The sequence below is a fragment of the Coturnix japonica genome, chromosome 18 (genome assembly GCF_054131305.1).
Source record: "Coturnix japonica strain WE chromosome 18, WE-NBRP24, whole genome shotgun sequence".
NCBI lineage: Eukaryota > Metazoa > Chordata > Aves > Galliformes > Phasianidae > Coturnix > Coturnix japonica.
The window spans coordinates 3,678,207-3,693,605 of NC_140680.1; the positions used below are offsets into that span (position 1 = coordinate 3,678,207).

Genomic DNA, 15,399 nt, shown 5'->3' on the forward strand with positions numbered 1-15,399 from the left:
TGAATCCCAGGTGCTGCTGCTGTCCCCCAGAAGTGGACGGATATTGCTTCCTGCATGAGGAGCAGCCCTTGGTCCTTTCCCTAAGCCTGCAGCCCTGGAGGGCTGGGGGGGATGTGGGGGGGGGCATGTTGGGATCTTTAATGTGTCTGATTTTGTGCTGGTGCGTGTAGGTTGGCCCCAAGCCCCCACCCATCTCACCGTATGGCTCTTACCTCTCACAAAGATATAGGCACTGACCGCTGTGGTGCCCTCGATTTTGGCATCGATGTACTTGTAATAGCAGTGGTAGTAACCCGTGTCATTGGCCTGGCTCTCCGTCAGCACCAGCACTTTGCAGTAGGGCTTTGTGCCTGTCCCCTCGCAGTCCTCTTCCCGGATTGCCCGGCCCCCACTGGGCGCTGCTGAGGCTGTGAGTTCCATCTCCTTCTCCTTCCCACTGGGGTCCACCTTGCCCCCAGGCCACGACCACTCCAAGGGATGCTGGCCTCTGGAAATGGGCAAAACAGAGAATTAGCTTTGGGGGCAATTAGAGTGAACACAGTGGGGGTTTTACAGCTCACTGCTCTCCTCCCACGTGCACTGCTCCCCTGCACATGTCGCAAATAGCCTCAGCTCTCAGGCTGGGACATGGAGGAACAGTCTTATTCTGCAGAGGGAACAGGTGCAAGGAGAGGGCGAGCAGCTTCCCTAATTGCCTTGCAAGCAGAGGCTGGTCCCATTCCCCAGGTCACCTCCCAGGCACGCCAGGCTGTGAGATATCACAGATATCAGTCCATCCCCTGACTTTGTCCTACTGCTGTTGATGCCAGGACAGGGAGCCACAGAGGGCCCTGAGGGAATGAATCCATTTGTTCTATATTCCCCCTCGTTATTAAAAGGATTGAGAGCTATCAAGAACGCGCACACAAACAAATGATGAGTTCCCCTGTGTGATGAATGGAGGGGGAAGGAGAAGGAGGAAGGAGAGCAGACTGGAGAGAAAACATGAGAAAAGCAGGAAGGAGTCAGGGATAGAAAAGAAACCTTCAGCTCAAGCACACGTGTGTATTTATATATAACCAAGGATGCCCAGCATGGGAGGTGTATGCACGCACACACATACAGGCACCCTACCACAGCTCTGACTACTCATTTACTACTAACAAACCAAGCTTTTATGCCATGTTGGAAGTTTCCTTCCATGAAATCAGAGCCCCTTTCAGAGCACAGCACAGTCCACACTTGAATGTTTGCCAACGTATCTGAAAGTCACTGAAAAATGTGCAAAAATGAGATGGGAAAAAAAAAAAAGAAAAAAAAAAAGGACATCACAAGAGACAGCTGGGGGGCAAAAATGGCCTTTTGTCAGCACTGTCTGTGCTATTAGGGGAAACTGGAATCACCTCTTATGCCAGTGGGGAATAGGCACATGGGCACAGGCAGCTCCTCAGCCAGGGGACCCTTGGAGCAGGGCTGGGGAAGATGCTTCTGAGCACAGCCAGATCACAAGGGTCACCACAGCGGGGTCCTGACCGCAAGGGACAGCAAGGCCCTTGCTGCTGCACCACGCACAGAGAAATACCTGGCCTCAACCCCAGGAAGAGCTGAGAGCTCCAACCCCCAACTGAGCAAAGGAGCCCCAAATCCCTTTGCGTTTGGCTCAGGCATTTTTGGCACTCAGTGTGCAGCAGGGTAATTGTACAAGTCTCCAGTGTTTCCGCTTTCTGTTTGTTTACCCGCTGGGATTTTCACGCATTATCGGACCCACTTGTTTTATTAACCATCAAGGCCAGCAGTAGCTGAGTGACACGTATTTATATAAACACGGATGGGCCAGTGCAAACAGACCCGACAACCAGCCTGTGAGCTGAACTAAAACATTCCTTGCATCATTTGCTGCTTGACCAGACCCAGTGGGGACACAGAAAGTAAAGGCATTAATGCGAGTCCAAGTTGGTGTCTGTGGTGTGTTAAGAGGACCAGACGAAGGCAGGAACGAGGCCAGGCTCACCTGGATTTCTCTCTGAGGCTGCCCTGCGTGTCTGGGAAAAGGTCCAGGCAGCACTTTGGGGCTGCTCCCTCCCACCTATCTGTCATCTTTGAAGATTTGTTCCCAAGTTGTTTCCTTTCAGCTCTGTGATAACGTGTCTCTGGGCAACGGAGCCTGTAGATGCCAGCTGGAAACAGATGCACTGCAGGCTTCTCTGCAGCTGTTTTCCTAAATCTTTTTTCAGGACAGATGCTCTTCAAGGCAGTCGTTGCAATTGGCACTGGATTTCTTCAATCCTCTTTGAAGCTCCCACATGCTGTATTGATGGGCAAAGCTGGCTGTGTCTTCAACCTTAGGTGGGACAAGACAGATCCCCCCTCAGCAGCACAGAGGATGCTCACAGCAGTCGCACACCCATAGGAAGGAGCAGCAGGTGTGGTATGTGCCCAGACACTGCTGCGGAGCCATGTGGCAGGGCACTGCCTTGTCCTCAGGCTCCTCCATCGCACCGCAGCATTCATTTCCTCTGCAGGAGCCAAGAGGGCTCTGGGGTCAAATACTTCCTTTCTGCCAGAGTAGGCTTTATGCATTCACAAACATCTGTGAGTCAGCTCTATGAACAAGTCACTGGGCAGCAAAGAACGCCCTTACACTTCCCTCTCTAAACACCACGGCTGAGTGATGCTCCATCTCCTCCCAGGTACCCAGCATCTGTTGAGTAGGATGGGATGGGGCTGGCAATGGCCAGGATAAGCTTGATCCCTCCATAAGTTTCTGCTGTCATGCAGCTGGCTCCTGCAGGCTCCGCTCCAACATTTATGAGCCAGAAGGGCACAAGCTCTGCTTCTCCCCACTGCACGCTGACAAGAGCATGAATGCAAAGATTCACAATGTTTTTTCCCTTCCTTCTCGGGATGGGAGCTAATAAAAGACACACTGTCCATCAGCCTCTTCACCCTGCTGTGCCACATGCCTTGATCAAAACATCACTGTGGCTTCCAGCCAGCCCTGGCATGATCTGTGTTTGAAGGAATGCTCCTACACAGGTCCCCTGCTCTGCCTGGATGAGTGCACTGTGTTGGGCAATGGGGGAGACTGCAGAGCCTAAGCACCCAGTGACTCCTTGTGGGTGTGCTGTGTCTTCGGGCCTCTGTGAAGCAAGCTCAACTCCAGAGACATCCCATGGCCTGGCATGGATTCTTGTCACTTCTGGGGCAAGGAGGAGCAGGAGGGGGCTGCTGAGCTGCGAGTGTGGGAGATCCAGTCTGAGCTGTGAGGGAGCCTGAGAGTGCACCCGGCTGTGGGACTCTCATGCTCAGTGGGTGAAGCTGGAAAGGTCTTCAGGGAGCCTCATGTGGGGGGATTTGGGCTCAGTTTTCTGCTGCAGTGCTGCTTCGAGCAGGCCAGTGCTCCTGGCTCCAGGGCAGCTCAAAGAGCAGCCAGAGGACATTGTTCTCAAGGGAAGAACCAGGGTCAAACCAAAGCCACCTCCAACATGATGCTCAGTGAAGAATCTCTGGATCCTGGATTTGATTCTGTACTTGTTTCTGCCCTACCCTGCCCCACCATCCTCTCCTTTGCCTGTTCTCTTGGTGGTCTGCGTGTTTTTCTCTTCAGCTCCCATTAATACAAGCCAGGTCTTCCCACAGTGGGCCACAGTCCAGAGAAGAGGTTGGAGTAGCAGCTGGGTGTAATTAGAGATCCAGGAACCAGGAAAGATTTACTTCTCATTCAAACTAAGTAACAGTGTCCCACAGGCAAAACCTTCTTCTCAAGGCATGGGGCAAACACGGGATTGAGATCTCACAGGGAGAAGGGGAACCTCGGAGCCATGTTGAGACTTCTCACCTGTAGGTGATGGGAAGGACACTGCACAACCCCAGAGGGGCATAATTTTTCCCCAGCGTGATTTTCCTTCTTACTAATTGACAACTAGCAAGTGCACGAGGAAAGGGCAATCTCATCCTTCCCACCAGGAACAGAAAGGCTTTCCACTTCACGGCACTAAACAGGTCTCTTCGTGCTTGACCACAAAAGACACTTTCTTTAACCACACCTCCAACTTCAGAACATCCTTAAGTCTTGGATCAATCCGCGGGCAGCACAAGGCTGTCTCTGCTGGTTCCAGTTTTCCATCAGCTTCCCTGCCTGAAGCTGCAGCAAGAACACAGGTCTGCTTCATGGCGTGTGGTGTTCATACCATTGTGGGGTAAGGGGCTGCAGCCAAAGGTGTCCAGGCTGACCTGGGAAAGCCTTGCTGGGTCTGCAGAGAGTCAGCACAGCAAGAGCCAGCACTTCCAAACTCCCTCTCCACACTCTCCATAGAGGCTTGTGGCTGACCACAGCCCAGTCATGCATTTCCTACAGCCTAGTACACACCACAGCTCCTCAGGTCACTCTATGAACAAGCCCACAAACACTTGGCTTCCCAGACCATGTGGGATCAGCTCAGTATGAGCATCAAGAGCCTTTCTTCTGCCTCTATTCCCTGGCAGAGAACTGATTCACAAAGTAAGAGTAATGCCATCTGTTCCACAGAAAGTTAAATATGTTTGTGACAAGACATGAACGCAATACAAGCCAAGTGTTTGTAGTAATTGCTTAGTGGTTATATATAACGCTGAGAAATACCCTTTTGAGGCCCATGCTGAATTTATACCCCTATTGAGCCCTAGCACTCAGATCCCAGGCACGGATCTGCTTTCAGCTGCTGGAGGGAAACTCCAGCTCTGCTTTTTTTTTTTCCTCTCTCTGATGTGTTTTCCAAGATAAGGAGCAGTGATGAGAACATGCACAGCCAAATGCCCCAACGTGGGACAAACCAGTTCAGACACAACACCTTTTCAGAGCCAGACTCCAAAACGACCAGCTCCTCTCTAGGAGTTATTGACCCTGCCTGGCTCGGGCTTCTCTTCCTTCACCCTCAAATGCACAGAGCAGAGAATGAAATCCCAGCTAAACAGAAAATCTGGCAGACTGTGATAACCACCACCAAGCGCAGCCCTGCATTCTCCCATGGACATTTATCTGTGCCCCCCAAATAATCTGCCAAATTTGGGAACCAGAACTACAACCCCAGCACTGCAATGAGGTGAGAACAAACATCAGAGACAAGACCAGGAGAGTTGGAAGCCAGTTTCCCTAAAGAGCTTACAAAGAAGCTATCAGATCATGAAAGTATTTCTCTTCCTTCTGCCTGCAAGACTCCAGTAGAGGTTATCACCATCTCCTTTGAGATGCCTCCAGCTTCTTTTTCAATTAATTGATTAGATTAATTCACACTTGGTTCACCTATCAGATTTCTAACCAGCCATGCTTATCTGCAGGTATGCTGCAGCTGAGATCCCCCTGACAGGCTCTCCTTGTCAGGTCCTTAACCAGCTACAAGTGGTCTATAAGCAGAACTGTACGTGGCTGCACCGTACCTGCAGGTGATGGTAAGCGTGTCCTTGGCGTTGATGATGTGTTCTTCCTCAGTGATGCTAAGAGTAGGAGGGGTCATAGAATAGCTGCTCACCAGATCTGTGGAGAGAAAGGAGACAGGGTGTGATGCAGAGATCTGCTAGTACAGGCCCACTGATGTGGGCAGCAGCTGGGTATCATGAGCCTGGACTGGAGCAAAGCCTCTTGAAGCAAACATCTCATAGAATCATACAGGCGTTAATGTTGGAAAAGACGACTAAAATGCCAATTTTTCTGTACCAATGTAATCAGGGCTACAAAAATCCACCTGCATAGGCACCACAAGCACTCCTGGATTTGTACAGAGGGGCTCTCAGGGGCCAGCAGGTCCTTCTGCCTTGGAGTACAGACCTGAAGCAGGCTGACCCTTTGGGGATGACAGCAGCACCCTTCCCTTGGTGCCACGGGGGACAGGAATTCCAGGAGTGAAACTATCCAGGCTCACAGGAGATGCAGATAAACACGTTATCACACACTTCTCCCAGCTTTTGTATTGGAGAGTCCCACTCCTGGTGGGCTCACATCTCCAGCACGCAGTGCAGGACACGCACCGTGCCAGCTGCTCATGGACAAACATCTCGAAGTACCGGTTACTCTCAGAGCTGTTTTCCATTAGCACGGTGCTTCTAACTGTCATTGCTTCATGATCTTTATCTTAAAACTCCAGCTTCTGGGGATACAAGATAATGCAGAAGAAAAGCTTTGATGACTGCAAGACGAGTGAGCGAACTAACCAGAAAGAGAGGGGGAAAAAATAGAGTTGTGAAATGTGAAAACGTGACTCAGGTAGATGCTAAATGCTAAGGAAGAAAGGAATGCAATAAATATGCTGCTAGCTTGATCTTTATAGATGTGTGAGGTTTGTGCAATTGCAGTCTGCTTGGGTCTGTCTCCTTCCTTCATACCATTTAAACTCATTTATCAATCACAGAGAAACCTGGCAAAGAGGCAGCAACACCATGTGAGGCCTCTCCTCCAAAATCATGGCCAGTAGATGCAAACCTCCTAACGTGAGCGCCCTGCCACACTCTGCGGGACGGCCTCAAACCAGCCCTCAGCAACCAGGGCATCAGATGGCTTCTGGTCCCCTGGCAGCACCAGGCCTTGGAGGGGTAGTGCTTAGAGCCGGGCTGCAGGGAAGCCATGGCTGCTGCAGGGGCTGCAGAGGGACGTGCTGAGCAGCACTAAAGTCTGAGCCTGCCGGCCTTCTTCTGCCCAATTGTTCTCCATTTCCTTCCCGCCCCTGCATGGCTCCGCAGCAACCATCCCTATGGCTGCCCCCATGGCAACGGCAGGACGCAGTGCCCTGCCACCCGCCATGTCCCTCACCTCAGCCTTCCTCTGCTTGCACGGAGCCCCGCAGGCCATGGCTGGTCCCACAGACAGCCCTCAGTGTCAGCAATGAGCCAGCCACCACAGCAGCCATTGCTTGGTGATCAATCAATCCTTGGGGTCAGTGTCATGGAGGATGCTCAGCCTCCACCTCCCCTTCCCCAGTGCAGGGGACCAGGGAAGTCCCACACAAAAATGTGCCCTGTGGGCTGTGAAAATAAACAAGCACATTTTTGGTCAAATCCCTTCAAAATGTAACGAGGTTTATTAAAAAAGGCGGGGAGGAATCCGACCACTAAGCTGCACTTCCTATGAATGCCGGACACACTTATCCCCCTGCAAACAGCGCTCTCCAGATGGCCACAGCCTGTCAATGCCCCACATCAGTGAGAATACAACAGAGCCAGGCTTGCCACGGAGCTGGCTGGTTCCCTGAAAGCTCATCTCCAAACCTTGTCACCATGCAAAGCCCTAAATCCACGACCAGGGGTGGTGGGAGCCTCAGAGCTGATGTGCACACAATTAAGCCCTGCACGCCTTCACGTGCCATGGGGTGACCTGCTGCAACCAGCGCCGGGGGGTGGAAGGGAAAGGATCTGTGCAGGTTGAGGCTGTGGGATTCCTGCAGATGCATCCTGTCCGCGGCACTCCACAAGTACAACAGGAAAAGGAACCATGGCTCCCTCTGAAAGCACTGCGGTGTGGGGTTGGGGATGCTCCTTTGGCTACCAGCCCCCCCTATTCTCCGTGGCCATCCAGCCACCTCCCTGGCCTTTGGCTGCTGGCAGCTTTGGGGACTCCCTGTGCAGGTGCCCACAGCCACAAAAGCCACAAACTTTCCCCAGAATCACCCTTCATCCCTCTCTGTTCACTAGCTGGATCCAACCCCTGCTGCCCCATCCCTCCCCGTGGGAGGGGGTGCCCCACGAGTGCTGATCCTGGCCATTAAACCTCCTCTGACCGGCACACAGATGGTTTGTGTCTCTAGCAAATCCCAGGGTGCGAGGGAGATGTCTCCAGAGCACTGAGAGCCTCCTTTTCTCCCAGTCCCTCCTTCCCCACCTCCAGCCCCAGCGATGCTTTATCTCCTCATCCTGCGGGTGCACACTGAATTGTGCCCTTGCGCGGGGAGAGCATTAATGTAATTAAAAAGGCATGCGGCAGCCCCGGCAGGCTTTGTTTTTTCAAGATGGTTTCCAAGCAAGTTGGCAGTGGGATATTAAAATAAACAGAAGGGGGATTGATGGGATGCGGAGAGAGGAAGCAGGATCCCACAGCCGCTCACACCTTGTCTAATTTCAGAGAAGTGCACTTTCCAGCAGTTTCTCTAGCCTTGATCTCTCAGTACACAGCTCCGAAAGGAGCAAGGCTGAATCTTCTCCTTATCACTGGCGGCTCCATCACTTTCCCCAGCCCCTTCCACCCCTCTTCCCACAATCCGCAACCACCACAGCTCTCATCACAACAGCCCATACAGTCTGCAGCCATGTCCTGCACCCCAGGGCCTGGCTGGGAATCCACGCTCCCCCAGGAAGAGTTATCCACCCCAAAGTGCCCTGCAGAGACTGAGCAGGAAGCCCTGTGCCGGATCCTGCCTCCGAGCCCCTGCACACCCCGCAGCCCCTCTGTGCTTCCCCTTCCCTCCCTCTCTGCTGAGTCGGCCCCGCTGACTGATTAACGGGGCGCCTTTCCGGAGAGGTATTTTGTTCACACTCTGTCCTTCTCGCTGACTTCCTTCCCCAGTGCTAGGCTGGATTGCTCTTGTAGTAGCCATCACAAGTCCCCAGCTAAAGCAGAACATCTTATGCTCCTGCCACCACACTCAGTGACTGAAGGTTTTGTGAGCAGAGCTGGACAATAACATGTCCAATAGCAAGGCTCCCCTGGTCACACTCTCTATGTGCTTTTGGCCTGACCCTTCCAGCTCTCCTTTCTTGTTAAATTCCTCTTCCCTTTGCTCAAGCAAAGCCACTCTGACCCTGCTACTGCTCCACCTTCACTCTGGGCCTGGAGCTAGCAGATAACCTGATGAGGCTCATGTTGCACAGCATCTCCTGTTTCTCTTGGGTCTCACCCCAGGCCAAACACTTGGCTGCCCAAAGCTCAGACCCACTACGGATGATCTCCCTGCACAAGCAGGGCAAGGCACTAACTTAGAAGCTATGGTGCATGATGACACGTCTGTGCCAGCAAATACCTGCTCCTGGCAAGTCAATGACAAAATACCAGTTCCAGTTCCTCACTGGCAGCTGTGGAAACAGACTGATGCAGAAGAGAGGCAAACACTGGCACCGGGAAAGAGGGGCAAATCTCTTCTCTGGGTTTCCAGGCTGGGCTCATCAGAATTAGCAGCATTTGCCTTCAGAACTCCATGTGCACTGTTTCCCCTTGCCCTGCAGAGCCTAACCCTGGCACACACAGGTGCAATCCCCCTGCTCTGCTCCAACCACCCCTTCCCCACACAAATGTCCAGGGACAGGGGAACTTTGTCCACACACAAAAGCCCACGTGCTGGGGCAGAACAACACCAGCATCCCCTTGTGAGGCTGAAGCTCCCACATGGAGCAGCTCCTGCCCACACCCGGGGCAGGCATCCAGCCGTGGGCTGGAGCAGCAAAGCACAAACATGTGCATGAGGAGCAGGGAGCTGGCAGGGCAACAAGGGGAGGATGGATGCACGGCTGGCATCTCCTCCTCTTGTTTTGCAGAGAGGTGTGATATCACACGCAGATGAGAAATGAACGGCTACAGGGATGAAGTACTGGGTGTTTTCTCTCCAACCTGACAGGGGACAGGGAGAGCCCTAAAGCACAGTGAGAACAGACACTGAAACAGAGCAGCCTCTGTCCCAGGATTGCAAGCAGGGTGCTGCTCCCCTGGCCATGGAGATTTACATCTATGGACCTCACCTCCTGAAATGCCATCAAACACAAACATGGCAGAGCTGCACCCTCACCACTCTGCGGATACTCACAGAGCATCACAAGCTCCTTTGCTCTAAACAGGGAGCCAAGCCACAAAGGGATTCCTACAGGGACCTCCTGCAAGGGACACAGGAGATTAATAATTACAGGAATTCAATCGATGCTCACAGAGTATTGGGTCGATCATAATTAAAGGATGCTGGAGCCTTCATGTCCAACACCACAGAACAACAGCCTTGTGACTGCAACCCAAACAGCAGCCACAGCCTCAGTGCTAACACCCCAGGGCCTGCTTCACCTCTCAGTGCTCACAGGCTCTAAGTAACTGGTTATTTTTTACTGGCAATGCACACAATCCCATAATCCCTGCACTGATGGGGAATGAAGCAAAGCTGTGAGCCCTCTGGATTCCTCCAGCTTTCAGACTTGAAAGCCAGTGGCCCCATCAGGAGACAGAAACAGGAGCTCAACACAGAGTGCAACATGGAAGCACCCAAACCACCACGTACCACTGCTCCAGGCACCCAGCACGGGCACAGCCACCCACGTGCCAGGAGCGGCTGCCACGCTGTGCCCTGCAGCATCCCCATCACACAGTGTTTATCTGTCTGCCTCTCTCCTCTCCCCCCGCAGGAAGCACTATCTCACCATCGCCCTGCTTGCTCCAGCCCGGTTTCCTGCTCCATCCTGCCAGGTTTACCCTGCTTTTTCCTCCCCCCCTCCCCCTGCCCCATAGCTCTCAGGCCATGTTTGCATTTCTGTCTCCTGCCGTCTTTCCTCTCCCTCCCCCCGGTGCTCGTTCCCCACTCCATCCTCCCCCCAAGAGGCTGCGTCCTGAGCCAAAGTTAGCCTCTGTCAGGTACCCCGCGTCCGGCCCGGGGCAGCGGGTCAGCCGGGGCCACCCTGCAGACCTCCTCCAGGATCTCTGCTGTCAGCAGCCTCCCCGTGTCCCGGGGGAGCGGCTGTTCGCTGCTCTCGCTGGGCCGGGGATGCTCCCGCACATCACAGCCCGCCCTTCGCTGCTGGCCAGACACCTCTTTGTTTGGTCCCTCACTGCCTGGATTGCTCCGGGTTCGTTGGCTGCCTGCTCCTGCCCGGAGAATCTTTTTCCTGCTTTTGAGATAGAGGATGCTCCAGCCATCTGTGTGTTTTATTTCCTTGTAGAAACTAACAAGCCGAGGATTGCTTCCTCTCCCTGACATTTCAGAGGGCAGCTCCGGCACAGCGGGACGCAAAGTGCCTGCAGACAGGAACAACCCCATTCTGCCCAGAGGATTCACTCCCCAAGGGCCAGAAAGCCCCAGATGTGCCAGAACGGGCAGCTCCCACCCTGCCACCACCTCCGCACAGCCCTGCTTAGCATACATGACCATCCCTCTTCCAGCAGCCCCTATTAACTGCATGGCTAAACCTCGGCAGAACTCAATTAAAACTACCCTCCCACATCCTAAGGACTGTCAGGTTGCTTCTCTTCCTACTTTAATTTACTTCTTTCCAAATCTCACCCTGCTCACGTTCTCTGCCCCCACAGGACAGTATTAGCGTGGCACAGAAAGAGCAGAGGGATCAGACAGCCTTAGGGGACTGGAGACAGAACCAGCACCATTTGTTGCACCTCTTACCTGAAAGGATGCGATGGATGGACCACAAATGTGGACCAGACTCGGTACCTGGTGGACCACCTCAGCCAGCACAATTTGTGATGCAGACAGCAAGGTCCCACTGCACAGGGAAGGGGAGACCTGGGAAGTGGTGCTGATGAGCTCAAGGTTCTTGTGCACACTTGGCTTTGCCATCATTAACCACATCCCTGAGCCATGCTCAGGTGAAGTACCCTGTGGAGAGAGCTGGAGCTGGGCTGGTGGGAGCTCAGTGAGGTGGCACCCACCTCTTGATGGGAGATGCATCTAACTGGGAAGTCAGAGGGATCCCCAGGGCCACCACTAAACACAGAGAGGAAAAGGGCAGTGGCATTTGGAAAGAAAATAAATCAAGTGGAATGTTTGCTTTTTGCTTGATGTGCGTGGGTTTAATTGCTGGCCTTTGGAGTTTGGCTTTTCCCAACACTGTTGGCTTATGGATGGGCTGCGCACGTCAGCAAAGCAATGCCCATACAGAATCAGGGTGGGCTTCTCTGGGCACCTGCATGGCTCGCAGCTGGGCTGGGAGGCACCGTGCCAAGAGGAGAAGCCCTGCTGCTCCATCCCCCCACCCCTGGGGTTTGCATCCAGATGTTTGCTACTTGGCTGCCAGCAGAAATCAGCACAGAGCCCTTCAACCACGCAGCTGCCCAGAGCTGGCAATGCCCACCCTGCTCCACAGCACAGCCTGTCCTCGAGCTGCTCTCCAGCTGCTGAGTGCAGGAGGAGCTGATGAGTGGGGTGAGTGGGGGAAAAAACAGTTTTGCAATTAGGTGATTATCTTGGCCTTGGAAAACCTGGATTCAATTCTCCATCTGCTCCAGGCTCCCTGTAATGCAGCCTCTGTGCACCTCCAGCCCTACCTCTGAAGAGGGCAGAGCAGAAGGAACTGGGCTGCTTTAGCTTGGGGAAGAAAATACTCAAGGAAGAAAAGAGGAATCCTTACAGCTCCTGATGAAAGATAACATGGAACAAAGAAAACAGATTTATCCCAGAGTCAATGTGACATTAAAAACCTCCATTAGACGAAGACGGGTCCAGAACGTAGGAACCACAAGCAAAGGGCAGGAGGAACATTAACTTCCTGATCATCAAAGCCAGGTTTTCAAGCAACAAGTATAACCTAAAAATAATCATAATGAAAAAGCAAAGGGAAGAGTGGTCACGGGCATGAGAGCACGCTGCTGCCTGGGGAGCCCAAGCACACAGAGCCCTCCACGTGCAGTCTGCATGTGCGCACCCGCACGTGTGCACGGCGCATCCGCACGGCCCCTTCTGCCTCCGCCAGTGGGGTGGGCACGGGGGGAGGCAGGAAGATTGCAGGGATCTGCTTCAAAGAAGCATTCGTCACCGGGGGCAGCAGCAGAGGAAGGAAACCTCAGGTACGAGGTCAGACGTGTGAGCAGGGAGCGCTGCGAGAAGAGCTAAGTGATGGCTGCAGACCTAAGAACCCCCCTGGCATCCACAAGCAGGGATAGAAGGAATTTCAGCCTGAAAAACACTGCAGCATAGTGGGCTTTCTGCCACCCCTGAGCTGGCCAAACCCTGAGTCTTCCCTGACGTGGTTAATAAAAATCTGACTGCTCTCTGTGGGATCCCCAAGAGGAGCAGGATTGGAGAGGAGTGCAGTGATGCTCCGCTGCTCCTCACCCCAGCAAGCCAGCTTGTCCTGCCTTCTCCCTGCCAGCCCTATGTGGTGCCCGGGGTGTGGTGTGGACACGCTTTGGGTTTTTCTTGGCACACAGCTGCACCCACGAGCCAGGACCCGCTGCAGTGGGAGATGATAATCATCAGCTCCGAGAGCCAAAGTGCATCGGGGCATCCGCGTCACTCCAGATTAGCTGGCTGGTGAACATCTGCACAGCTCTCTCTCTCTCCCCACCTCCTCATAACACCCCTCACGCAGATATGAATTTCATCTAGCTCCTTTCCAAGAGAGGCTGAGTTTGAAATGTCACACTCTGTAGATCGCAGCGGGACTCCTACGATGAAACACCCAGCCCAAATGGCAGCACTGGGCTGTGGTGCTATTTGAGGGCCAGCAAGCAACACCACCTGATGCTGCTTTTCAAAATAGCTTCCAAGGGGGTTACCAAGCTCCATAACAACCCGATTACAAAGCTCATACCCAGAGGCTGGCAGTTGTTTTCCCATTCAAAGGTGCTTCCCTTCCACGCAGCCCAGCAGGCAGAGCACGCAAGCAGCCCGATGGGAAGGAAGCGTTGACACATGAGAATGACTTCCAGTGGAGGAGCAGAGAACCAACAGGGGGAATGGTGCTAAGGAGACCACACGCCACTTCCTCAGCTGTTGCTGCCTGGTCACCGCCAGGTGCCCACAGCCTCGTAGGGTGATGGGAAGGTGTTGGCTTGGGATCATTTTGCCATTGGACCAAGGGGCTGAATAGAGATGTGGGCAGGGGGACCAGAGCCCCCTCCACTGTTTCTCTGTGGGCACCTCTTCTCACGTGTACAACTCCCCTTAGTTCACATGGGGCCCTGTTTATTTTTCTTTCTTTCTTTCTTTTTTTTTAAACCTAATACTGTACTTAGAAGTTCTTTTCTTTTGGAAAAGGTGACTGCAGGGCCAACACCATACAGAGTCTCCTGCTGCCTTCCATCACCACCATAACCCCATGGCCAACACTTACCTGTGATGAAGGCAGCTCTGTGTTCCCACTGTCATATAAAAGGAGAGCCCGTCATTCCCCTGCTGCCCCATACATTCTTCAAAATGCCACCCAGGCCTTGTTAATGCCCTGATCCTCTGTTCTGTACACTGGGACATCCCAGGGGAAGAGAGGATGGACAGAGTATGCCCAGATTCCATTCCAGTGTGGAGCTGTCAGGCCAGATGTCCCACAAAGCATCACTGGGTGATTCCATTTACAGCACAGCATTGCCTCCCCCTCATTCCATCCCAGCACAACGGCCCTGTACTGCCCATCCACCAGCTCAGGGACACCCATGGTGTGAATACAAGCATCTCTCATAGGACACCTCGCACCAAAACCATTCCCCACTGTTGAAGCTCTTTGCTTCCCGTCAGCCAAGTGCTGCAGCACTAAGATGGGATGATGGCCACTCAGAGCAGATCACAGCAGGGACAGCTCGGGTTGGGACAGCCCATGGCAGGACAGCCCATGGCAAAGTGATGGATTTCTATGGGCACTTGGTGCCGTCACCTCTGCTGGATGCTGTTTCATTTGCTGTCATCACTCTGAGCTGGTAGTTTCCAAATCCAAATACAAACCACAATTTGTGCCCAACCTCCTGCCTTGGTAGATATCAAGATTTACTGCTGTCCAAGGAAACTATTGACTTTACCCTTACTTTTGTCAGTATTTATTTTTTTAGGTCACCACATCCACCATCCATCTCGGCAGACGGCCGTATTTCAGAACGAGGGAAAACAAATCGCAGGCAGAGGGCAGAGCCCTGGAGCCAGCCCACAGCACACACACATCTGCATGAACACACACACACTTCCCCAGCCAACACGGGCCCCACGCACCCTTCCCACATGGGGAAACCATGCTGGGTTTGGGGTGCTGCATTGCTTCACCCTGCCCATCCCCAGGCAGCTCCCCAGCAAAAGCCCTTCAACACCACTTGGAGAACAGCACAGAGTGTATCCAAAAGACGCCTTTCTCCCCTTCTGGCTGCAGGCCATAGGGTAGGCAGTGCCCTCAGCTTTGTGTCCTGGTGAGATGACGGCTGTGGCAGGAAGGTGCTGAGGGAAGTTAGCTCATGGGAGTGAGCTCACACTGCTGCAACGTAAGCGTGCATCACGCAGGGAAGTGACGCCAGGAGCAGCGTATGCAACTTCAAACAAACAACCTGAGCTGTGCACTCTACTGCTTTTTCTGCCCTGGAACAGCCAGGGAGGATGCCAAAGCCCTGTTATCCCTGTGGGGATTGAGCTGAGCCCAGGTCTGGGGGCAGAAGGCAGGGGCTCCTGCTGCCTCCTCCATCCACCAGGCCTGTGTGCATACATAGCACTGGCTGTGGTGGATGATGGGGTCAGAGGGTGATGCTCAGAGGGCACAGAATTTTAATATATCAAATATTGC

The 15,399-nt window shown here is 53.4% G+C and overlaps 1 protein-coding gene across 4 annotated transcripts in view; it reads right to left on the reverse strand.

Moving 5' to 3' along the window:
- The window catches only part of FLT4 (fms related receptor tyrosine kinase 4), a 45,632-nt gene that overhangs the window by 25,462 nt on the left and 4,771 nt on the right, over positions 1–15,399 (reverse strand). For all 4 annotated transcript variants that reach the window (XM_085518747.1, XM_085518745.1, XM_085518746.1 and 1 more), the window contains exons 2-3: positions 5,395–5,491; positions 213–487 (exon numbers count right to left, since the gene is read on the reverse strand). In XM_085518747.1, the coding sequence (XP_085374873.1) occupies positions 213–487; positions 5,395–5,491 (372 nt within the window). The remainder of the gene's footprint in view (positions 1–212; positions 488–5,394; positions 5,492–15,399) is intronic.